The sequence below is a fragment of the Mustela nivalis genome, assembly GCF_964662115.1.
Source record: "Mustela nivalis genome assembly, chromosome: 12".
Taxonomy (NCBI): Eukaryota; Metazoa; Chordata; class Mammalia; order Carnivora; family Mustelidae; genus Mustela; species Mustela nivalis.
Genome location: NC_139031.1, coordinates 27,576,499 through 27,601,682, shown reverse-complemented (window position 1 = coordinate 27,601,682; position 25,184 = coordinate 27,576,499). Strand labels below are relative to the sequence as shown.

Sequence of the window (25,184 nt, the reverse complement as noted above, 5' to 3'; positions counted from 1 at the left end):
CTTTTTTATTTCTGCTTTCCCTTTATTTTCTTGGCTGTTCTCTCTCTCTCTCTCTTTTCCCTAGGAGCAGCTGTCTCTTTCGCTTAATACAATTTATCTGTTTTTTTCCCTATGAAATTTACCGTATTTTTCCATCTTACAGCATCTCATGTTTACTTATGTTCCCTCTTATTTTCCTATATGGTCCCCTCCATCTCTAGAAATCCATCTACAGCCCCTCCCCCAAAACTCATACTCCTCTCCTTCCTTATGGTGGGCCTCCCTGAATCCCATGAACACAGTGTTACCAGCTTGTTTATTTAAGTTCTGGTTCCATCCTGGAAGCCAGTGAAAGTGAAATTGCACTCCTTTTTTTTTTTTAAGTTTTCATTTAAATTCCAGTTAGTTAACACACAGTGTGATATTGGTTTCAGGTGTATAATACAGTGATTCAGCACTCGCACACAACACCCAGTGCTTATCACAAGTGCCCTCCTTAATCCCCACCACCCATTTAAGCTATCTCCCCTCCACCTTCCGTCCGGTACCATCAGTGTGTTTCCTATAGTTAAGAGTCTATTTCTTAGTTTGCCCCCCTCTCTCTCTCTTTTCTTCCCTTTCCTCATTTGTTTTCTTCCTCATATTCCATTTATGAGTGAAACCGTATGTATTTGTCTTTCTCTGACTTATTTTACTTAGCATAATAATTTAGTTTCATCCGGGTTGTTGCAAACAGCAAGATTTCATTCTTTTTCTTGGCTAAGTAATATTCCTCTGTGTGTGTGTGTGTGTGTGTGTGTGTGTGTGTACCATTTTTTTCTTTATCCATTCATCAGTCCATGGGCACTTGGGCTATTTCCATAATTTGGCTATTGTAGATAATGCTACTGTAAACCATTGGGGTGCATATATCCCTTTGAATCAGTATTTTTGTATTCTTTGGGTAAATACCTAGTATTGCAATTGCTAGATCATAGGGTAGTTCTATTTTTAACTTTCTGAGGAACCTCCATACTGTTTTCCAGCATGGCTGCACCAACTTGCATTCCTACCAACAGTGCCAGAGGGTTCCCCTTTCTCCACATCCTCTCCAACACCTGTTGTTTCTTGTGTTATTGATTTTAGCCATTCTGACGTGAGGCGAAATCTCACTGTAGTTTTGATTTGCATTTCCCTGATGATCAGTGACAATGACCATCTTTTCATGTGTCTGTTGGCCTTCTGTATGTCTTCTTTGGATAAGTGTCTGTTCGTGTCTTCTGCCCATTTTTTAATTGGATTCTTTGTGTTTTTTGGTGTTGGTTGTTGTTCTTTATATTTTTTGAATACTTCCCATTTTATTATCACATTTTCTTAAGCAGTTTGGATAGTTGCTGCTTCCTTTCCACAGGGATGACACAAATTTTTATTAGAAGGGTTTGGTAGGACATTCTGCTTCATGTTTGTCTTCCTCAATGGAAGCAGCTTTCCTGGCTGCACATAAAAATTCACCGGCTGCTTGGACAGGGTGAGGTTGTTGAACTCTTCCCTCTGCAAGCTAAGTAGAAAACACCTACCACGGAATTCAGAAGGGGATGGAGACTAACATTTGTTGCACACCTTCTATGGACCTGACTCTGTAAATACATGATTTCATTTAATCCTTGAAATGACCTGGCACATAGATAATCACAGTCCTATTGTAGAAATGAAGAAAATTTACCCAGTAATACCTCTCTAAAAATTCTAGAACCAAAATACACCAAAAAATAGGTCAGCCTGGCATCAAACCTATCTTTCCATTGCCATATCTCGGTTGCTGCAGCCGTTCCCTGCTCTCCGAGCTGCTGTTGTCCTAGAAGCAGTAATAACCCAGGATGTCTCTCTACTGTCCCAGTTTGGACTGTAGTCACTTTTTTTTTTTTTTAAATTCATGTCTTCATTCTTGAAAAGAATAAATAAATTCTGCCCCATGAAACTACCAATTTTCCTTCCAGAAGCACTTCCCTTTCTTATCATGTCATTCCTCCAAATGCATATAATTTCTCTGTAGAACTGAAGTTAATCTCAAAGTCCCCATTTCAGCTCATTTTCATTTCCACAGTTCGCCTGAGTTACCGTCCTTTCGCCGGACAGCCATTCTCCTGCCTCACTGTGCGCAGCAGCTCTTTGAGGTTGTCCTCTTGAACAAGCTGTTGGCTAGAACCCTTTACAGAAACTTCCCAAGTCCCTTCTACTTCCCTCTCGACTCTCTCTTCCTCCACCAGCCTCCAGTTCGGGAGTGTATAGGCTGCCATCCTTCCTTAGCTTTCTGAGACACCCCTCCGACACTCTTCTCTCCCTCTCAGTGGCTCTCCGCTGTTCACAGCCCCAAGATCCATCCTTAGAAACGCATCTAAGACGCCAATGTCACCTTCCAACCTTTATGAATATGTTTATTATCATCCCAAAGCCACACAATCTCTGTCTTCAAGTCCCCCCTCATGCTTTTCACCTCCCTTGATGCCCAAGCGTTTTTTTCTGGACAGAAGTCCATGCTCATGATCTGGATTAGACAACTTGCTGAAGGATTGGTCTTTGTCATCTCCGTATTGCCATAAAGCCTATGAAAAGTAAATTATATTTGCACTTATTTTAATTGTATTTGATGTATTGTTATGTAAACATATATGACCTTCATGCTGAAAAGTAGTCCATGGTATAGTGAAATATTTTCTTTTTCTTATTACAGATGATCATAGTAGGGTTAAGCTTGCACAACTTGCTGAGAAAGATGGCAAACTGACTGATTACATCAATGCCAATTATGTTGACGTAAGCATGCTTCAATTGAAACATTTATGAAATTGTGTTGAACTATGAGTTTACTATACCACTGAGTTCTACTTACATGGTGCTTAATGCATGGGTTGTATGATAGATAATAGAAGATGCAAATCAGCAATAGGACATTCCATGGGTAATGGATTTCCCATTGAACCTTGCCCTGCTTCCTCTTGTGGGTGAGAGGTCATTCAGGTTGGAAATGAATGTTCAAGGTAGAATGTTTATATATGTTTGGATAGGTTTAAAACTCCCTAAATGTGAGGGATAGGACAGCCACTTATTTTGAATGTCCCACGGTTCCCAGCCAAATATTGTCTCGATAGCACATGATCAGCAAATCCTGATGGAGAGATTCCCAAGGCAGTCCTGGCTAAAAGGCAAACATGTGATCACTAAACCAGCTATCGACCTTATCATCTCTGGCTCTTCTCAGGATACCAAGTTATGTGGGACTTATTAGAGCTCTCCGGGGACCACAGACCACTGACTAAGTTGACTGGTTTTTTCACTGTGATCAATTGCATGTCAGAGGAGCTCAGTTATTTTCCTGACCCTGACCTCGCAGTCTAGCTGCCTTCGAGTTCAGTCTGTGTGGAACAGTTAATTCGAAGTGAGCACCACATAAAAACATACAGCAGATTTGGTAGAGGCAGCCCCCCCCTTGTTTCCGGAGGGTGAAGTGTGTGCATCACATCCAACACGGGCTTTGGGGGTTAGAACCAGTTTTGCATTCCACCCTGTCCCTGAGTGGCCAGGAAAGCTTGGAAAGCCGCTTAACTCCCCTGAGCTTCTCCCCGTCTCCAGATCAAGGGTGATGCTTCCATTTTGCAAGGATTTGGGTAAATGTCTGTAAAGCATCTGGGGTGCCAGTGAGAGCTTGGTGGAGGGTAGCTGGCAGTGATCAGCCCGGCTCAGAACCAGCAGGGAGACGGGATTTCCCAACTCTGAGCCGCAGATGCCTTTCAAAGCATCACAATTAAAGACCCGCGTAGTAGATAGACTTCGATTAAATGTACTTAGACTAAAGGTGTAGAGAAGAGTGTCTGTATCAAAGCAAAGACAAATTTTTTTTTTCCAAAAGGTCGTAGTTAAAGAGTTGCTGTCTTTGCTAGTACTACCAAGTTTCTCCACCATTGCAGGATTCTTTTTTATGGTTTCTCTTTATAGAAGAAAATGTACTGTCCTTAAAAGCGTATATATTGAACAGCAAAAATGGTAGAGAATCAGTAATTTAGTAAAAAAGTGATTGTCATTTGTTTCTTTAGGGTTACAACAGACCAAAAGCTTACATTGCTGCCCAAGGCCCACTGAAATCCACAGCCGAAGATTTCTGGAGAATGATATGGGAGCACAACGTGGAAGTTATCGTCATGATAACCAACCTCGTGGAGAAAGGAAGGGTATGTAGGTAATCTATTATCTCATCCCCCAAATAGTACTCAGAAGTGCTTTAAGTTGCTTTTAATAGAGTCAACATCAGGAAGCAGCAGAAGTTAAGAAGGCTAATCAGGATTCCTTTCTAGTAAGTACGGCAGCTGAAAGGAAACTTAACGTTGTAGGATGGCAAGTTTCATATAAATCAAGCTATCTGCTATTTATTTTTTTTTAGTATTTATTTATTCTTAGAAAAAGAGGGAGTGGGGGGGCAGGGTGTAGGGGAGAGGGGGAGAGAGAGAGAGAGAATCCTTAAGCAGACTCCCCACTGACCATGGAGCCAGATGCAGGGCCTGATGCTAGGACCATGTGATCACCACCTGAGTGGAAATCCAGAGTCCAACAGTTAACTAACTGATTGAGCCACCCAGGCGCCCCCTAGCTGTCTGCTACTTAAATGCATTCTTCATCCAGTGAGAAAATGGGGCTGGTTGCAAAGCAGTGCAGAGTGAAATAGATTTTAATTCCCTGCAGCTGGATTCTAGTTCTGCTTCATAGTGACTCAGTACATCTGGCCTCCCTTTCCTCATCTGAAAGGGGAAGTTTGGACCAGATCCTTTCAAGTCTTTCAGCTCTGTAATTCTCTCCCCAGTCTCCCTAAAAATCCCTAAAACTCTTTTCACATAGAGAGAAAAGAAACTGTTTGGAAGAGCGAGGGAGTGCATTCCTGCCCCGCTGTTAGACTTCTGCTGATTTCAGGGACAGCTCTTACATCGAGCATCTGGAATAGGGAAATAGCATCTTTACTTTGTCGTTTGCAGAGAAAATGTGACCAGTACTGGCCTGCTGATGGTAGCGAAGAGTATGGGAACTTTCTGGTCACTCAGAAGAGTGTTCAAATGCTTGCCTATTATACTGTGAGGAGTTTTACTTTAAGAAACACAAAGATAAAAAAGGTGAGTCCACAAATGAAGGACATCATCAGTTGAGTAATACATCTGGTGTTTTTTTAAGTGAGCCGGTGGTACAAGCAAACAGGCAGAAAAGGTAGAGAATTAAAGGCATTAAGAGTTCTTATCACAGCCACATCTCATCCTCAGAGGCATCTGCGTGGTCCTAAGGGCCCACCATGGCTTTGGAGCCACACTGGTCGTGGTGCCGGTGGTTGCTGTCAGTGTGAGGCAAAAATGAAAGTTCCTGCTCCTCGTGAGAACTGCACCTCCAACTAAAAATACCACAGATGGAAACAAGGAAGGAAAGAAAAACAATGACATAAATCAGAGTTCTGCAGAGAAACGTGTTGTTGTGTGTGTATGTGTGTGTGTGTGGTATGTGATGGACATTGAGAGAGAGGTTTTTATTTTTTTAAGATTTTATTTATTTATTTGACACAGAGGGAGAGATCACAAGTAGGCAGACAAAGGAGGAAGCAGACTCCCCGCTGAGCAGAGAGCCCGATGTGGGGCTCGATCCCAGGACCCTGAGATCATGACCTGAGCCGAAGGCAGAGACTAAACCCATTGAGCCACCCAGGAGCCCCAAGAGAGAGATTTTTTTTTAAGGTTTTATTTATTTTATTTTAGAGAGAGACTGTGTGTGTGTGAGTGGGAGGAGGAAAAGAGGGAGAAAATCCCCAGCAGACTGTGTGCTGAGCTTGGAGCCCAGCACTGGGCTAAATGACCCGGAGATCATGACCAAGAGTCAGACACTCAATTGAGCCTCCCAGCATCCTGAGAGAGAGAGAGAGAGAGAGAGAGAGAGATTTTTAAAGGAATTGACTTCACACCAGAAATTCAGACAAGATTTTTATGTTTTAATCACAAAGAAAACTCCTTCTTCAGGAAACCTCAGTCTTTATTCTAAAGGCCTTCAGTCAGTTGGAGAAAGCCTACCCACATCACTGAGTGTGACCTGCTGTGCTCGAAACCTATTAATTTAATGTTAATCACACCTAAAAAGTACCTTGACAAGGAGGAGCCTTTGGCTGGCTCAGTCAGTAGAGCCTGCGAGTCTTGATTTCAGGGTTGTGAACGCCCACATGGGGTGTAGAGATGACTTTAAAAATAAAATCTTTAGGGGCGCCTGGGTGGCTCAGTGGGTTAAAGCCTCTGCCTTTGGCTCAGGTCATGATCCCAGGGTCCTGGGATGGAGCCCCAAATCGGGCTCCCTGCTCAGCAGGGAGCCTGCCCCGCCCCCCCGCCTGCCTCTCTGCCTGCTTGTGATCTCTGTCTGTCAAATAAATAAATAAAATCTTAAAAATAAATAAAATAAAATCTTAAAAAAAAGAAGAGAGAAATCCTGATGGGAACCTCTGGCATGACTGGTATTTGGCCAAACTGCTAACCACCATAGGCTAGTCCAATTCACACGTGCAAGTAACCATCACGAGCGACCGCGCATTTTTGTACCGCCCTCTGTGCCGCCGAACTCCGGCTGCTGTTCAAGGACCGGTGCGTGTGCATGTGTGTGTTTGCGGGCGCGCACATCCGCGTGGGCTCCTGTGACCAGCTCTCTGAACCCTTGCAGGGCTCCCAGAAGGGACGACCCAGCGGGCGTGTGGTTACACAGTACCACTACACTCAGTGGCCCGACATGGGGGTGCCGGAGGACTCGCTGCCCGTGCTGACCTTTGTGCGAAAGGCGTCCCACGCCAAGCGCCACGCAGTGGGGCCCGTCGTTGTCCACTGCAGGTGAGTCTCAGAGCCACGTTTCAAAACCCACAGAGTGGCTTCTGCTAACAAAGAGGGAATCGAGGAACACAAGTTTTACCAAAATCAGGATGATTTCGTGGAGTGAGGGCGGTGAGAGTGCATGCCCATTTTCAAAAGCTTTGACCGCTAGGACATGATATGCCAGACTCAGAGTTTGATTGCTGAACATTTCAAGGCACCAGATACTTTTTTATGATGTTTATTATTCTGTTGAACTGTTGGATTGGATTTTAACGTATTAAATGTGTGAGGCAGGAGGAACAATGTTTTGTCATTAAAGAAACGTTTATTACGACATAATGTCATAGGATAAAAGTGCTTGGGACATTCTCTTGTAGAGTTGTTATGTCAGGTTTATATGAGAGAAACCAAAAGGCACAGAGGGTGAAGAATTTGGCAAAATACTTTTAAGTTGTTTTTAAACAGTTTGGGATCAAAATTCTTTTCTCATTTTTTGAGTTCTCTCCAATATATTAAGGTGTTATCAACTCATCTGTACTCAATTACTTTATTTCCAAGGCTAATTTGATGAAGAGATAGAAGGATATTTCAGACAAAGAGAAAAAAAAAATGTGTCAGAGGTTTTAATCAAATATTTTTCAGTTAAAATAAAAATAACAGGGCACCTTGGTGCCTCAGTCATTAAGCGTCTGCCTTCAGCTCAGGTCATGATCCCAGGGTTCTGGGATCAAGCCCCGCATCAGGCTCCCTGCTCAGTGGGAAGCCTGCTTCTCCCTCTCCCTCTCCCCCTGCTTTTTTCTCTCACCGTTTCTCTCTCTGTCAAATAAATAAATAAAATCTTTAAAAGAAAATAACAGTTAACATTTCCTGATTGTGTGCCAAGCTTTCTGACCACACAAATCAAGCTGATTTCTATGTACACTATTTTTATCAAAGCGACGTGTGTTTTTACAGAAGTAAGTGTTTTCCTTTGATAAACAGCTTATCTGACACATTCTAATTATCTATCTCAGGAGTTATCCTCAAAGTTTGAGAGACCTATCTTGAGTTTTTTCATCTGTTAGCCTCATGATAAGCTGAGAGAAGGAGGAAAATGCAAGAAGAAGAGCTCTGAAGGTCAGGGATTGTTTCTTAGCAAATGGAGGAGGACCAGGGTATTGTGAGGAGCAGGTGCTAATTTTCCACTCTAGCACTTCCTACTTGTCGGAGATTTGAAAAGACTCCCTGTCTCTGAATTCCGTCCCTCCGGTAGAGGCTTTGAAGAAGTCCATAGATAATGGCCCTTTAGAAATGACTGAAGTTATGCTTTATTCCTCACGATCTCCCTGAAACGATATTTTCAGCTGAAAGCCTTATCAAATTCTTTTTCCAATTAATGTGAAAACCTTTACACAAACATGTCTGCCCGGCAACACAGACCCAGGACGTCTTCTTTTCAGACTTGGGTGAAGCTGATGCTTTCATTTTCCTCAGATGAAGTGTCTAGTTGCTGGGCTCTGATACGGAATGTTTGCATTCTCTATCCTATATGATGATTAATAAATGCAATTACTGAAAACCTTAGACTCTCGAAGGAGTGAATGAATGAATTAAAAATCTCCCACAGAAATAGGCTGTTTTACAGTTCGACCTGTAGCCCCATATTAGAAAGCAAACAATTCGTTACTTGAGGCATTGTGCTTAACAACGAAACCGTTTGGTTTGGGATTGCTAAATTATGTATTATGTGGCTCAGTCGCTTGGGGAAGAAAATCATCTTAATTTCCAAGATAGCCAGGAGTGACCTGTCTTCAAATGTACCTAATGCTTGACGTTGAAGCGGTTCTTGCTTTGCATCCTCTCCAGCGCCGGGGTAGGAAGAACGGGCACGTACATCGTGCTAGACAGTATGTTGCAGCAGATTCAGCAGGAAGGAACCGTCAACGTGTTTGGCTTCCTAAAGCACATTCGTTCGCAAAGAAACTATTTGGTGCAGACCGAGGTATGAGAAAAAGGATCCTTGTTCTTGTTGTTGTTGTTCTTCCCCTCCCCCAACGAGAAGGACACTATTTATCGCAGGGCTGGAGGTGTCACAAGACGCTAAGCCTGGATGGACCAGACTTTGTTTTACTGGGTTGAGTCCTCTCATAGGGCTTCTGTATGAAAGTACTGCCAGGTGGGGGTGCTGACAACAACGGAAACGTCCTGCCTTACAGTTCTAGGGGATAAAAGTCCAAAGGCAAGGTGCTGGCAGAGCCATGCTGTGTCTGGAACCTGGAGAGGATGATTCTCCCCGGTCTGAGTTTCTGGTAGCCCTGCCTGTTCTGGGCGGTAGCAGCCTGCCTCCTTTCCGTCTCTGCCTCCATCTTCCCAGGGCTGTCTTCTCTGTCTGTGTGTCCAAATTCCTTTTTCTTAGAAGAGCGACAGTCACTACCTCATCTTGACTAGTTGCATCTGCGGCAAACTTGTTTACAAACACGGTCACATTCTGAGGTCCTGGTTGGGGGTGGTTAGGGCTTCAACATGTCTTTTGGGGGGACACAATTCAACCCATGACACTAGGTAATTGCAGTATATGTCCTAGATGGACCAGCTACATTTTGTCTATTTAGTGACCAAATGGGGAATAACTCTGAAATGACACTGATGACAGAGAAGATTAAAAAAAAAAAAAAAAAAAAGAGTCAGTGGATCAGGTAGCACCCCTCCCTGATAGCAAAACCTCAGATTTTTCCTGAATATAGTGAGTAAGTACATTCACTTTCATATTTTAGAAGTATGAGTTATGCTTAAATTATACCCCTTTTTAAGCCCATATAGTGTATATGATGCAGGACAAAAGTCTGTATATCTGTATTTTTTCCTCCTGTTTCTAAATAAAAATGAATTTAAGTTGGAAAGTATGTATAGCAGCTTGAGAACAATCAGAGACAAATGGCCATGTGGGTGATAATCAAACCAAATAAACTTCATTCCATGGAAGAGATGACACTGTAGTCAGATTAGACCGGGGAAGAGTCCCATACAGGAAATAAGCGACAACTATTAAAAACTGTACGTAAGGGCGCCTGGGTGGCTCAGTGGGTTAAGCCGCTGCCTTCGGCTCAGGTCATGATCTCAGGGTCCTGGGATCGAGTCCCGCATCGGGCTCTCTGCTCAGCAGGGAGCCTGCTTCCTCCTCTCTCTCTGCCTGCCTCTGCCTACTTGTAACCTCTCTCTGTCAAATAAATAAATAAAAATCTTTAAAAAAAAAACTGTACGTAAAAGTGCAGTACGTTATATAGGACTGGCTAAAAGGAGACTTGGAATGGACAGAAGAAGAAGACCCATGAGAAACACAGAATCAGGAAAGTCCTCATGCAAAACATGGAAGTAGGTGGCAGGTTTGAAGGCTGGGCAGAGTGCATTGTTTTCTCTCTTTCCCACCAATGCCAACACATACGAAGGAAAGAAATGAAGGGCGAGAAGAGTTGTGTTGTCTTCTGACTGCTTCCTCTCCTACATCTGATTACCTGCCAGGTCCAGTAAGCAATCTTCTGTGGGTCCATCCCTGCCATTATGTAGGACTCTTTTTGTCCGTCAGTGAAAAATATCAAGTTTTGTACTTCAGTATGTTTAAAGAAAACCTGAAATAATGTTCCCCTTTGTCATTGTTTTGCCAGGAACAGTATGTCTTCATTCACGATGCTCTTGTTGAGGCCATACTTAGCAAAGAGACTGAAGTGCCAGACAGCCACATTCATGCCTATGTCAACACGCTCCTCATTCCTGGACCAACAGGCAAAACGAAGCTGGAGAAACAATTCAAGGTGAGTTCTCTTGGAAGCCTCTTGGATGCTACCATTCAATTAAGTGTTCCTGCATCTTCTTATTTGAGTTGACAAGACCATGTGGGTGGGTTCAGAGCACAGTTGGTGCAGTGCCTTTGTGGTGTTCTTTACAGTGGACAACAAAGTGACGTGGTGAATTTCAAGGAGAATCTTAATTTTGACTAGCAAGAAGAAAAGTTCTCAAGAACTCTAGATTAATGTTTGCAACGGCAAACTTGGTCCAAGAAAGGAGGACACAGAGCATAACAGAAGGGACAGGCAGACCTCCTAATACAGAGCAGAAGTGCTCTTTTCCCTTTGAAAAACCCAGACCACTTCACAACGAGTGATCCGGCTCAGGCTGTTCATGCCACTCATGGGGAAAATTCTGTCTCACTTGAAGGCCCTAGACTAGAGAAGAGGCCACCCCAGAACAATAGCTCTTCAACCCCAATTTCTCCCACCTACCTTGTTACAAGGTAGTGAGCTAGAGAAGGGAGTATATTTTGTTCGATACCATACCTTCTACAATCCTAGTTCTCTGGCTTCCAGAAATCTGTCAGCAAAGAATTCAGAAAGTAGATTTTAAGCTGTGCTTAGGGGGATTTGCCTAGTTGTGGTTTTCCCACAGAATGGATATCCTAACCTCTTCCTTCCCAGGATTCCCAGAGAAACAGGGCCAGTTTCTGAAGAAGGAATATCTAGAAAAAAATCAAAGGACCCTGGAAAAACCCAGGAGAGTGAACAAAGCTTGAGATCTCAGGGTGGTGGTTTTCATCTTCTCTCCACGCTACAACATAAAAGATATTAGTCACTACGAATTCCTTTGGATTTTGTGTCTATCGGTCAGCACCTCTTGTGCCTTTGGAGGAGTAAAGATAGATGAGAGGTGAATGCTGTGCTTTGAAACTCCCAACAGGAAGATATAAATGTTTTTATTCAGCAAAACTTATCTGAGTGACAACGGAACACTGAAGAAAGAGAAAGTATGAAGTTTGGCTTCCAGAAATAAATAATAAAGGAGTATAAAACATAAACATTAGGTTGTTAGGATAGCTTTCTTCTAAATTAAAAAATGTAAATTTTTTTTCATTTTCAGCAGAATTCTCCTTTTAGCATGACTTACCCCAACTGCATAAAAGAATTTATATGGCTTATGTTAGATAACCCAGGATCAAAATGGAAATATCAACTCTGAGGCCAGAAGCTTAATTAAGAGAGGGACATTTGACTCTTTCCTCTTCACGCCTAACTGCGGAAATACAGAGTGTGTGTGTGTGTGTGTGTGTGCGTGCACGCGCGAGCATAAGATATTGGTCATTCAGGTTTCTCCACAGATAGAGTTCCTTGAAGTAAGTTACATGTCTGTTTATTTCTGGGTATTTATCTGCAGAAAACAAAAACACTAACTCAAAAAGATACCTGCACTCTTATGGTCACTGCAGCATTATTTACGGTCGCTAAGATATGGGAATAACCTAAGTGCCCACTGATGGATGAATAGATAAAGAAAATGTAGTGTATTACTCAGACATAAAATATAATGAAATCTTGCCATTTGCCACAAGATGGATAGACCCCAAGGGCATTATGGCAAGTAAGGTAAGTCAGAAATAACTCAGGGAAATAAGTCAGAGAAAGACAAACACCATATGATACCATTAATATGTGGAATAAAAAAAAAAAGTTCATAGATGCAGAGAAAAGACTGATGGTTGCTGGAGGCAGAGGGTAGGGGATGGGCCAGTTGTGAAGAGGGTCAAGATGTACAGACTTCCAGTTATAAAGCAAATAAGGCACAGGGATATAAGGTACAGCATAGTGACTATAGCTAATAATACTGTATTGCATATTTGAAAGTTGTTAAGTGTGTAGATCTTAAAAGATTTTGTAGCTATGCATGGTAAAGGATATTTATTAGACTTATTGTGATTATTTTTCAATGTAGACAGATACCAAATCATTATGGTAGACAACTGAAATTAATGTAATATCATATGTCAGTTATACCTCATTTTATTTTTTAATTTTTAAAATTTTCTTAAATTTAATTTAATTAACATGTAGTATATGATTAGTCTCAGATGTAGAGTTCAGTGATTGATTAGTTGTATATAACATGATGAGTTGACTTTAAATGAATAAAACAGAGATTACTTTTAAAAAAAAATTAATGGAAAGAGATCCCTGGCCGTGGGTACATGGGGGAGGAGAGATTACTAGAGGGAAAGGAGATCCTGAGAAGAGGCAAAGGGGCAGGATTCAAGATGAGGGATTGGGGAAAAATGCAGGGACACCTAAATGGGTGTGGATAGCAGGAAGTGTACGGGCTCCAAAGCTGGAGACTGAGGTAATTATTAATTCTGAGGTAATATTAATTCTGCGGCTTCTATTCCCTGTGTGACATAGAAGGGGTGGGGGGGTATGTGTGTGTGCATGGGCATGGGGTGTACCTGGGTGTTTGTACACATATTCTAAAATGAAGATGTTAAATAGCTACTGGAGGCGGAAGAGTTAATGTCAAGCAATCTGTACAGAGCTAACCCTATTCTCAGCACCTAATCCGGTCAAATTAGAAATTGATCATGAAAACCTGCCCAGAAAAGAATTCAGATATTTGGACAATGAAAATGTTCTTTTAAATAATTGACCTATTATAGAGCCAATTATAAAATCTTTAGAATTTAAGGTCAACAGAAGCATTACATGGCACAACTTGTACAATACAACTGAAGTTGTATCTAGAAAGAAATTATAGCCTTAAACAATTCATTTGAGAATAAATAAAATAAAAGCAAATGAAATAGGCACATCATGTAAAAATGAGAAGAGAAACATGGTACACCCTGAGAGAGAGACAGAAAAATTTTAAGAAAATTAAAGCTTTATTAAATTAAATTAATATAGATTAAATTAAATTAAATAGAAAGTTAAAGTAATTAAATAGAAACAGAGATGAAACAAAACCAGATGTAAGTTCTGTCAAGACTGTAAAACAAAGAAACCTGTGGCCAGATTCATGATAAAATGAAGGAGAGAGTACACAGAAATAAATATTAAGATAAAAAAACAGAGATGTAATTATAAATATTTTAGAAGTGTTTTTTCTAACTTAAAAAGCATAGTATGAACATATTTGTGACAATACATTTGAAAACCTACATGAAATAAATTTTTTTTTAAGAAAAGTGAGCAAGATATACTTACAAAGAAATGAGAACTCCAACTAGACCAATAACCATTAAATAAATTGTATCATTGGCCAAAAATCTCACCTCCAAAATAAAATCTGAACTGAAATAATTACCAAACTTTTAAGGGGCAGAAAATTCCAAACTCTAGGGTAAAATATCTAGGTAGAAAACAAACCCATCTATTTTACTGGAATAACTTTGGTACCAAAACTGTACAAAGATAGTATAAATAAGGAAATGTATTGGCTAGTTTCATTTATGAACTTAAATACTAAAATTCTATTTAAAAATATTGGGGTGTTTGGGTGGTTCAGTGGGTTAGGCATTTGCCTTTGGCTCAGGTCATGATCCCGGGGTCCTGGGATCCGGTTCCCTCCTCAGTGCGGAGCCTGCTTCTCCCCTGTCCCTCCCCCTCCCCTTCCCATGCTCTTTCTCTCACACTCTCTCTCTCGATAAATAAATAAAATCTCTTTAAAAATCAGCAACTCAAATCCAGCAGTGTGTTTTTCTTTTTGAATATTATGACCAATTAGGGTTCACAGAGTTTGTTTCAAGAATGAAGTGAAGATTTAACATTAGAAAATATGAACAAATTTAGTTACGAGAATTGTATAGCCCTCTCAAAAGATGTAGAATACACAGTAAATAAAATTAAGTGCTATTCATAACAAAAACTCTTAGTAGGTTAGAAATAGAAGGAAGCTTTCTTCATCTTACAGTGGCTAAAATATACATGTCACACACAAAATTTAAAGTTGGAAATTTTCATAGGTTAAAAAAAACAAGAAATGCCAGCTGCTGACATTATTAGTCAACATTCTACTGGAAATCAGGTTAAACAAAAACAATGTATAGAAGTAGAAAAGAATTTGCAGATGATACACTTGTCTATATAGAACATCAAGAGAAACAAAAGTGAGATATTTCTTATTAGAACTCAACTCATTACAGGTCAACAAGTATATATGAAAAACAATAGCATTGTAACTCATTAGCTATCAGTTGTTAGATAAAATGTTAGAGCAAAAAGAGCCAATTCAACAACCACAGCAAAGAGAAACAAAAATTCTATGGTCTCAAAAATAAATTTAACAAAAGATGCAATGAATGTGTAGATGAAAAAACTATAAAACTGAAATGAAGAGCATAGAATTAGACCCAACAAATGTAGATACAATTTTCCTGAATGGAAATATTATGAAGATGCTGGTTCTCCTAAATTAAGTATAAAAATCAGTACCGTACCAGTCACATTTCCTCGAGATTTTTCATGGGAAATCATGAAGTGATCTTAAAATTAACATTTAGAAAAGTAAAGAGCAAATACATCCAAAGCAATACTAAAAATAAAAAATAAAATAGAAATGTGTTATGCAGGTATGATATGATATGATCCACTAACATTGAAAGACAAATCAGCCAGAGGAACCATGCATATGTGGAAAGGGTTATTGGGTAGATAGGACACCATAAATCAATGCGGGAAAGACAGACTAACCAGTAAGGGAAATTGGGACTGTTTCCATGTAGAAATAAGTAAAATTAAGTTCTTACCACACCTCAAACACTAAAATTATTCAAGATGGATTAGTACCTAAAAGTAATAGCAATGTTTTATAACTATTTTAAGAACACGATCAATATGTATTTTTAAGACATCAGGGTAGAAAAAGACTGCTTAAATAAAAACATAATTTGCAGAAATCTTAAAAAATTATTTGGCTCTGAGTGTCTCTGTGATTAAAGAGAACAAAGACCTTAACAACTTTTTAAACAGATTATAGACTTACATTCAAGACATCAAAACCCTCTACAAATTAATAAACGATAGTGAAGTAGAAATACAAAAAGGCAATCATCAAAGAAGAAACCTAAATGGCTAATGAATGCTACAATTCACAATTTCACAGTAATGAAGAAAATGCAAATCAAAACCATGGTCTACCACTTATCATCTATCAGACTGTCAAAAATTAAATGCTGATGACTCCTAATGCCATGTGTGGGTGTTACGAAGCATACAAGAGATGCTCATTGCTACAAAGTTTAGAAAAGCAAAATATTGGAAATAATCCTGACATTTGCTAGTTGGGGGAATAAACATCAAATAGATTATTTGTGACATGGAGTACGAAAAGAACGAATGAAATCTAACTATACACACACACACACACACACACACACACATATATATATATACATATATGTATACACACACACACATCTACACACATCTCATGCAATTTACCCCCAAGTGCAGTGTGAGATGTAAGTGGAAGGCAGAGTGCCCACCTATAGAGGAAGCCATGGGGAAGATCCTGCTAGGGCTGGACATCAAACTAGAGGACGTTCTGTGTGGCTTCTGGCTCCCCTCATGTAGAGAACATCGATGTGCTAGGGAGTAAGTTCAAGGAATTCTTGCAAAACCAGATATAGGCATATTCAGTATCTTATCTTGGTTTCTTGGTTGGGTCACATGTGTGTGTGTGTTTGGGTGACTTAAATAATCTATATTTTTCCTTGACTTCCTTTCTCAGCTCCTGAGTCAATCAAATATACAACAGAGTGACTATTCTACAGCCCTGAAGCAATGCAACAGGGAAAAGAACAGAACTTCTTCCATCATCCCTGGTGGGTTATACTGAATCGGGGGGGAAAAAGTCTTTTTTATAATAGAAGCTTTGAGGCAATATGACAGTATTTTTACATCTTGAAGTGAATTGATTCGCTCAGTATTTTTCTAATTTTGCCTGATAATGTATCTGTTTAAAAGGACTCTTAAATCCTGAAGTCCATCTAAAAATTGTAAAACACATAGAAAAACTACCTTACAGATCAAAGACACTCAACTTGAGACATGCAGCTGTGCTTTGCAATGTGGGGGGTGGGGGAAGGGGTATGGAGCCGTGAGCATGGTGGTTCATGATGCATGTTCTGTGTTCCAGTGGAAAGATCAAGGGTTGGCATTTCATCTCTGAGTGGGGAAGGCACAGACTACATCAATGCCTCCTATATCATGGTAAGTCAGAGGAATCACTGGAAAGCTACCTACCAGCTTGTGCTACCAGAACCCAAACCAGCATGGGCTTCCTGAAGCAGTGGCTGCAGATATATATAGGTTAGCACCACTGGTGGGCGGAAGTCAAATCTAATGGCCGCAGACCACCACCTGTACGGGCAGATAGAACAACAGCATTCCTTGATGTTTTTATGTGTGCTGGGACCGGAGAACCCTCAAGCAATTCAAATCAGTAAGTGCAGGAACCAAACTCCCTATCGAGGACTGATGAGAAGATAGAATGCGTCCACTTAGCCATCTAAGAGGCTCCATTTCATTTACCCTGAACAGACCCAGGACAGGGCAGCTTCAGAAAAGCCTGTCTCCCACCATAACCCAGGGGTGCAGAAGTATTGACCCAGCAGACTGGGCTCATTTGGAGACCAGGATTTCTAAAGACACAATCCTTTCCTTCTGTGTGTAGATTTTCTATGAGGAAGGGGTGGGTGGGTTTAGTGGGCTGTTTTGTGCCCATCGTTTCCATTTCCAGTCTTTCAGTCGTAGAGCTTGGCCTCAGATGAAAAGGTTGTAATTCCCATGCCAAAATCACTGTTTCGTTTATCCAGCAAAGAAAACATATAGCACTATTCAATTAGAGAAAGACAGTTATCTTATGATCTCTCTGATGCGAGGAATTTGGGAGGCACACCAGGGGATCATGGGGGGTTGGGAGGGAAAATATGAAACAAGATGGGATCTGGAGGGAGTCAAACCATAAGAGACTGTTAATCTCATTAAACAAACTGAGGGTTGCTGGGGCGGTGGGCGGGGAGGGATGGGGTGGTTGGGTTATGGACACTGGGGAGGATATGTGCTCATGTGAGTGCTGTGAAGTGTGTAAGCCTGACAATGCATAGACCTGTACCCTGGAGCAAATAATACATTATATGTCAATAAAAAAGTAAAAAATAAAAATAAATTTAAAAAATTAAAAAAATTAAAAATACAGACTATTTAGGACTATCCATGCAGAAAACAGGGGGATGTGTGGGCGTGGTGGCATCTGAATACATGCCACGTCCAATGAGACCATGGGAAGTAGGGACAGGAACTCAGAGACCCAGAGCAGGTCAATGAGCCATGGTTTTAGTGAGCAGCAGCATGGAAATCATGACCAATCCAATAGCCCCAGGTTCCACGTTTCTGCAGCAAAATCTGCAGAGTGCCTCCTGATTCCTCTCCGGTGGAGGAAGGCAGGGTGTCTGGACACCAAGGGGGTTCTGTTGTCAGTAGGTGTATGATCTGGCATCTTGCCTTGGGACTTGTGGAAACAGAAATATAAACCCCCCTCTGGATTTCCATTCTGTCTAGTGTAGGAGACGTGGTCCATGTGCCATCTTGGTAAGTCTGCTCCTAGACGTGGTAGCTAGGTAGACTTGGGCACAACATGTAACTTCTTAAGGCTCAGTTTTTGTCACATAGTACTTCTGTGAGACGTAGGGGACTCAGGAGGAAGAAAACGCTAGTCCTGTGCCTGGTGTATAGAGGCATATAGAGTGCCTTGTAGACATCAGCTATAATGATCACGTTGTTATTTACCGACACAATCTAGAAATGAAAAGACTCCCTTGAGTTAAGGTCCATTAGCTTAAACACGTATTTGGAACATTTAAAGTCATATGCCAGACTCTATCTTCTTTTTGGTTTCGTAGGGTTACTATCAGAGCAATGAATTCATCATCACCCAGCATCCTCTTCTCCATACCATCAAGGATTTCTGGAGGATGATATGGGACCATAATGCCCAGCTGGTAGTTATGCTTCCTGATGGTCAAAACATGGTAAGCCCCTCGCCCCCAGTGACTTTTGGTACTTGCCTTATAGGAAGTAGCAAGTCACAACACCCAGAAGGCCAAGCATACCAACAAATTAAGTAATTTTTTTCGGCTAATTAACTAATGTCACTGGAGTTGCACCTTGTCTATTATTGGGCCTCATTTGGTTATGTCACCTCCCAGGTCTGACATTGTTGAATGACAGTTTTTAAAAACAGTAAGTTGAAATGAACTTACATTTAAGTATTCTGTGATACTGCTGAAGAAAAAATAGAATTGCAACATGCCGTCAGTCCATATGCTTCTGTTTACATTTAAAAAAAATAATAAAACTCGGGATATTTGGAGAGTCCCTCAGTTTAAGGAGATCTATAGAAGTACAAAAAAAAAAAAAAAAAGGCCTACTTTGTTCAGGCTTTGCACATATACTTAACTGGGAGATCTATTTCTTAGCTCTAAAGTTAGACTGACCATTCCAGATGACACGGGAAGCTGCCAAGCTCTTAAAATCACTTGGATCTTCTCTACTCAGTTATCGTTTACAGAAGTAACAACTTACCATTGTTACTGATGGGCTAAGCTCAACACAACAAAGCACCAGTTTGGTTTCTTAAGTGTGATATTTTATTCTCCGCATCAAACTTGTGTAAGCCTCAGTATTTGAAGGGTATGTTTTGAGATCCAAAGAAAAATTCGAGTTGAATTTTCTGTGTCAACCAGTTCCTTTCATTTCGCAGTCTGACCTATTAAACATGTGATGAAAATCCTGCTTCTTTGTTATTTAATCCTCTAGGCAGAAGACGAGTTTGTTTATTGGCCAAATAAAGATGAGCCTATAAACTGTGAGAGTTTTAAGGTCACTCTTATGGCTGAAGAACACAAATGTCTGTCTAATGAAGAAAAACTTATAATTCAAGATTTTATCCTAGAAGCTACACAGGTATGGCCATAATTGACAAATTTTCATCTTAAGCTTTCAAGTATGTTAAATATATGCTGGTTTAAGGGTCTTCCCTAGAAATAAAAAGGAACCTAGTTTCTTACAAAACTGATTACCCAAATAATCAGTTTTACCTTACTTTTCACTTTCATTTTGAAAATCCTATAGAATCATTTAACATTCATCGCCACTGAACTGCACCATTCACACACGGGAAATCAATGATTTCTCTTTGACTCCAGAGTAGTTCTGACAGAACTTAAATTGAGAATAAACTCAGTAAAAAAAAATAATAATTATTTCATTAATCCTAATTCTCATGTTTTAAGGGAAATTTTTATCTTGAATTCTTCTAAGTAAAATGGGAAAAATATTATCTACCAAAGTGAGCTTACTGCTTTCTACCAAGAGACAGTGTGTTATAAGTGAAGAAGCGCTCTGACAACATGTGGTATAACGAACTAGGATCGTTTTGCTAATTCTTGGTTATCTACAAGGCAGCAATCTGAATTCCTTGTCAAGAATTCTTTTTAGAATTCTAGTACAGTACATAATTTATTATACAGCAAATTGCTAACAGATACTAATAATAGGGAGTAAGGCATGTGAGATGCAGAGTATCCCCAGTCGGAGAAAGGTTAAATCATGTCTTAGATGATTTCAGTGTTGCACTTTACTATACTGGAGTTCTGAAAGTGGCAAACTGTATAGAATTTAGGTTCTGTCGCTTATTTCCCGTGCAGCATCTGACTGAGTCCACTTTAGGAATCTGGGGGTCGGAGGTCGGAGGGCTCTAAAGCCACGCAGCCTGGGCTGGGCCCTGATGCGCGAACCGGCAGACTGGATGTCCGTCCCCCTTGCCAGCATCTCCCCGCCCTGTCATAGAATCCCACTGTCCCCTCCACTGATGCTGGTATTTGTAGGGATCTATGCTATTTTTAAAACAAATGTGAACACTGAGGATGTCTTTTTTGTATCAAGTAGTGGCGCAGAGACATCTTTGGTACATGGTTTCAGAGTTCGATTACCATCATGAACCCACCAATAAGACTTATTTTTAGAATGAAAAAGAGATTACATCTACACATGGGAAATGAGGCATCACAGCAGTTTCTTCCCTCCAAGACGGAGGATGGGCCGTAACCGCTGCTGTTCCCCCGTGCGTGTGATTCGGTTTTATTACCTTCCTGTCATTCCTGATTTCCCCAGTTATTCCACTCGTCATAAACTGTTTCACCAATAAGACTCTTCTAAAAATATTGATCTTTCTCTCTTCTTACAGGATGATTATGTACTTGAAGTGAGGCATTTCCAGTGCCCCAAATGGCCAAATCCAGATAGCCCCATTAGTAAAACTTTTGAACTTATAGGTATTATCAAAGAGGAAGCTGCCAGCAGGGATGGGCCTGTGATTGTCCATGATGAGTAAGTTCCTCTCTGCCAACTCTTTCACGCCTGAGCACTGTCCAAGTGGTCAGATAATTGTTTTCTTGGTACTAACATAATGCTCTAGGCCAATTGTGGTGACTCAGTCAGGGGAGATGATCAGCTTTTTAAAAACAAGGTTAATATAGAGTCCGTTGTTTTGTTTTGTTTTGTTTTTTCACTTCTGTTGGAGCTCCTGTGGAAGGCAGAAGATGGGTACCTGATCACAGGAATGCGCTCTTCCCTTTTACGCTGAGAATCCTTTGTGTGATGAGTCAGTGTTTTGGCACTTGGATTTTCACAGGTGCTAACCAGAGAAACATTTCTAAGTTATTGACGTACCAGATAGGATTAAAATTGATACAGATTTTATTTACCAGGAACAGGAATCTGTCCAATAGATCTTTCCAGGCTCCTGTTATGAACAAATAAAATAAAAGCCTATGCTAGGATTTCATGTTATAGATATATTAGATATTAGTTATAACTTGTCAGATCATTGTGATTTATTGCCAGCCCCTTCCAGAGTATAAAAATAAATGTAGGGGTGCCTGGGTGGCTCAGTGGGTTAAAGTCTCTGCCTTCAGCTCAGGTCATGGTCTCAGGGTCCTGGGATCAAGCCCCACATCGGGCTCTCTGCTCAGCAGGGAGCCTGCTTCCTCCTCTCTGCCTGCCTCTCTGCCTACTTGTGATCTCTAACAAATAAATAAAGAAAATATTAAAGAAAATAAATGTATAAGCAAACATTAAACTTCTATAAAGGACCCCGTTACTAATATCATGAACACTTGCTAATGTTTCAAATTAAACCTTAGTTCTCTACAAGATAAAGAGACTTTTCATTAAAAATTTCTGTGTTCCCACTACGAAGTGGTCAAGGCTTTGTGAGTTCCAAATGTGAATGTTTGATGCATCTGAATGGAGTCTTTGTCCCTTCCCTTTGCTTCAAGGCATGGAGGAGTGACGGCAGGAACTTTCTGTGCTCTGACAACCCTTATGCACCAACTAGAAAAAGAAAATTCCATGGATGTTTACCAGGTAGCCAAGATGATCAATTTGATGAGGCCAGGAGTCTTTGCTGACATTGTAAGTAAAAGAACAGTGAACCAAACTTTCACTGTTAGAGTGCTGCTTACTTTCTAGAGGCTGCCAAAATCATTTTATCTTGTTTCCAAAAAACTCACATATTGACTCATAAATATTACCAGGTAGTATCTGAGCTGAATTACAAGTTAATCAGTCCATAGTCTATGGAACTGGAGTAATAATAAACATTTAAAGTTTATCTTCCAGAAAATGGATGGATAATTTTTTTTTAATTTGACATGTCTCTTTTTGCAAGACTCACCGTAATTCTACAAATACCCTCAGTAGAACCACCGACTAATCCAACTTACTCCCCAAAATAGTTACCTTGAGGCGGGGTTCAAGTTCTGGAAAGCCTGAGCACAGTCAGAAGACAGATCTCGAAGACTTAAACATTGTAACTGTTTACTTTTTTTCTGAAGCTGAATTCAATTTTGGTACTTAACATGTGGCTAATTCCTGGGTACTTTTTTAAAAAAAATTTTTTTATTTTTACTGAATTTTTTTTTTTCATTTTTTAATGTCCTATTAGCGAACTGGGTACTTTTAAAAAAGATAAACTTGTACAATCAAGAAAGACAAGTCTCAACTCTGAAAATAATTTGGAAGTTTTTAATATCGTAGAAAGAAGGGTTGGAAAGACCATAGGGAACCTCATGCAAATACCCCAGCGGGAGACCCGTAGGTGGATACAGTAGTCACAGACACAGCTCTGGCTCCCTGGTCTGTGGACATATAAGGGCCCACCTCTAAGGCTTCATTCAGTCCAGACCAGTTGGCCAGGAAGCACGGTAACCCTTGCACACACTGCACTTCAGAGGAGCACTTATTAAAAGTCATTCAGGCCAGTTGAGTTATATCAAGCTGCTCCTATGTGGAATTGTTTTCCAGAGACTGAACTTCCAGCTGGCTCATGAATGCATTGAATAATGCACTGATTCACACATGGGCCCATAGATTTTCCACTATGATTTTCCACTACTGCCTCACATTCTCTGCAACTGCCTTTGTCCCCACCCCCAGGCCCCCATAACCACCCGAAATGGCACCTGTAAGAGAACTCCTTATTCTTCTGTGTCTCTACTCTGAGACCAGAGCAGGGCGCACGCTCACGTTTGCTCACAGCAGGGCATAGGACGAGGCTGGTAGAGTGTGAAGAATATTTGGTAAAAAGAGGGTCTGGTAAAAAAAAGAAGAGAAAAAAATTCTGCATGAGCCCCTGAGATGACAGTTCAGTCCTTTCTGGGACCTCTCCATAAACAGAGAAACCCAGTGGATTTCACCACAGCTGGAGAAAGGAGAATGAGTAAGTTATGATGAGTAAGGCTTATTAGGAGTAAGGCTTATAGGTGAGTAAGGCTTATGGGTAAGGCTTACAGGTGCCTCGTACCAAAGGGTTACACTCAAGCTGATAAATCAGAAACAGTAATCTGTCACATCACCTTCTGGGTCCATGACAGACATGAGTAAGAATGGAGCGCTTACCTTTGCCAAAAGCATCTTGGCCAATTTTCTAGGTCAATGAATATTGGCTACCTGAAAAGCTACTTTAAATTTCATCTGAAAGAGATAGTAATGTAGATTATGTATCTGCAGCCTGCAACAGACCCCTTAACACAATGCCCTTCCCTGAACAGGGCCAAAGCGTGACTGAAAACATTCCTTCTTTTCACAAACGTCTGTCTTCAGTGAGCCGCTTGTTTATAACCTCACATTCTCTGTCCTCCAGGAGCAGTATCAGTTTCTCTACAAAGCGGTCCTCAGTCTTGTGGGCACGAGGCAGGAAGAGAATCCATCCACCTCTCTGGACAGTAATGGCGCAGCACTGCCCGACGGAAATATAGCTGAGAGCTTAGAGTCTTTGGTTTAGCCCAGAGAGGGGTGAGGGGAACCCTACCTGAGCATTGTTTTCCTCTTTCTAAAACTGCAGTTCTTCTGTTATCTGTTTACTTTCCGCCACCTGACAGTAATTTTCATGACATAGGATTCTGCTGCCAAATTTACATCATTAACAATGTGTGCCTTTCTGCAAAACTTCTTGTAATTCACTTCTTGTGTTTAAACTAAAATGGTTGAATTTTACAGTATTTCTAAGAATGGAATTGTGGGGGTTTTTTTCGTATTGATTTTAACAGAAAATTTCAATTTATAGATATTAGGAATTCCCAACTACAGAAAACATGTTTGTTTTTAGTGTCAAATTTTAGCTGTATTTGTAGCAATCATCGGGTTTGCTAGAAATATAACTTTTAATATAGTAGATTGTAAATAAAACACTCCGTTCCCTCTGATATTCAATGTTTTACAACTGCAGTATTCACCTAAAGTAGAAATAATCTGATACTTACTGTAAATACTGCTCTAGTGTCTCCATGGACCAAATTTATATTTATAATTGTAGATTTTTATATTTTACTACTGAGTCAGTTTTCTAGTTCTGTGTAATTGTTTAGTATAATGATGTAATTCATTACCTGGTCTCACTCTACAAGTCTCCTGATATCCTTTCATGTTATCTCAGTAATTAACTCTGTCTTAGCATGTGACTTTAACTTTTATGGAAAATAGAAATACATCTGTTTTGAAAGATGTTTTTATGAGAATAACACCTTACCCAACATTGTTTAAATGGTTTTTATCCAAGACATTGCAAAAATAAATATAAATATTGCTATCGACTTGCATTTGTCTGTTGTGTGTTGTGCTGGGGCATGTGTAGCAGAAAATTGTAGACACTGGTCCCCTTTGGATGTTGAAAGTGAAAAAAGATGGATGGAATGCAGCAGCAGAAAGAGCTATGTTCCCAATCTGTGCATTGAGGCACACAGGAAACTCACTGATGCTGCACAATTACTATGATTAACTAATTTGGACCTAACTACTTACCATGTACCAAGAAATGTTGGGAAACTTTTGTCTGGAACCAAGCTGGGACTTAGAATTAGGCAGATTTGCTTGTCAGGGGAAAAAAAAAAAAAAGCTGACTTGGAAGCCAGATGAATTGACAAAGACCAGGAACTCTTAAATCCCCAAGTGGAAAGAAGGTAAGATGCCCTATGTTAAGGCAAATTGTCGGGATCCAAAAGCT

General features: G+C 40.4%; 1 protein-coding gene across 5 annotated transcripts in view; it reads left to right on the top strand.

The window, feature by feature from the left end:
- The window catches only part of PTPRZ1 (protein tyrosine phosphatase receptor type Z1), a 176,652-nt gene extending 151,878 nt beyond the window's left edge, over nucleotides 1–24,774 (top strand). For all 5 annotated transcript variants that reach the window (XM_082692236.1, XM_082692237.1, XM_082692234.1 and 2 more), the window contains 13 exons: nucleotides 2,690–2,772; nucleotides 4,050–4,184; nucleotides 4,980–5,114; nucleotides 6,685–6,848; nucleotides 8,676–8,811; nucleotides 10,472–10,618; nucleotides 16,350–16,443; nucleotides 16,758–16,831; nucleotides 18,523–18,651; nucleotides 19,439–19,585; nucleotides 20,868–21,010; nucleotides 21,961–22,096; nucleotides 23,826–24,774. In XM_082692236.1, the coding sequence (XP_082548362.1) occupies nucleotides 2,690–2,772; nucleotides 4,050–4,184; nucleotides 4,980–5,114; nucleotides 6,685–6,848; nucleotides 8,676–8,811; nucleotides 10,472–10,618; nucleotides 16,350–16,443; nucleotides 16,758–16,831; nucleotides 18,523–18,651; nucleotides 19,439–19,585; nucleotides 20,868–21,010; nucleotides 21,961–22,096; nucleotides 23,826–23,966 (1,664 nt within the window). In that variant the 3' untranslated portion in view covers nucleotides 23,967–24,774. The remainder of the gene's footprint in view (nucleotides 1–2,689; nucleotides 2,773–4,049; nucleotides 4,185–4,979; nucleotides 5,115–6,684; nucleotides 6,849–8,675; nucleotides 8,812–10,471; nucleotides 10,619–16,349; nucleotides 16,444–16,757; nucleotides 16,832–18,522; nucleotides 18,652–19,438; nucleotides 19,586–20,867; nucleotides 21,011–21,960; nucleotides 22,097–23,825) is intronic.
- The last annotated feature ends 410 nt before the right edge of the window (nucleotides 24,775–25,184 follow it).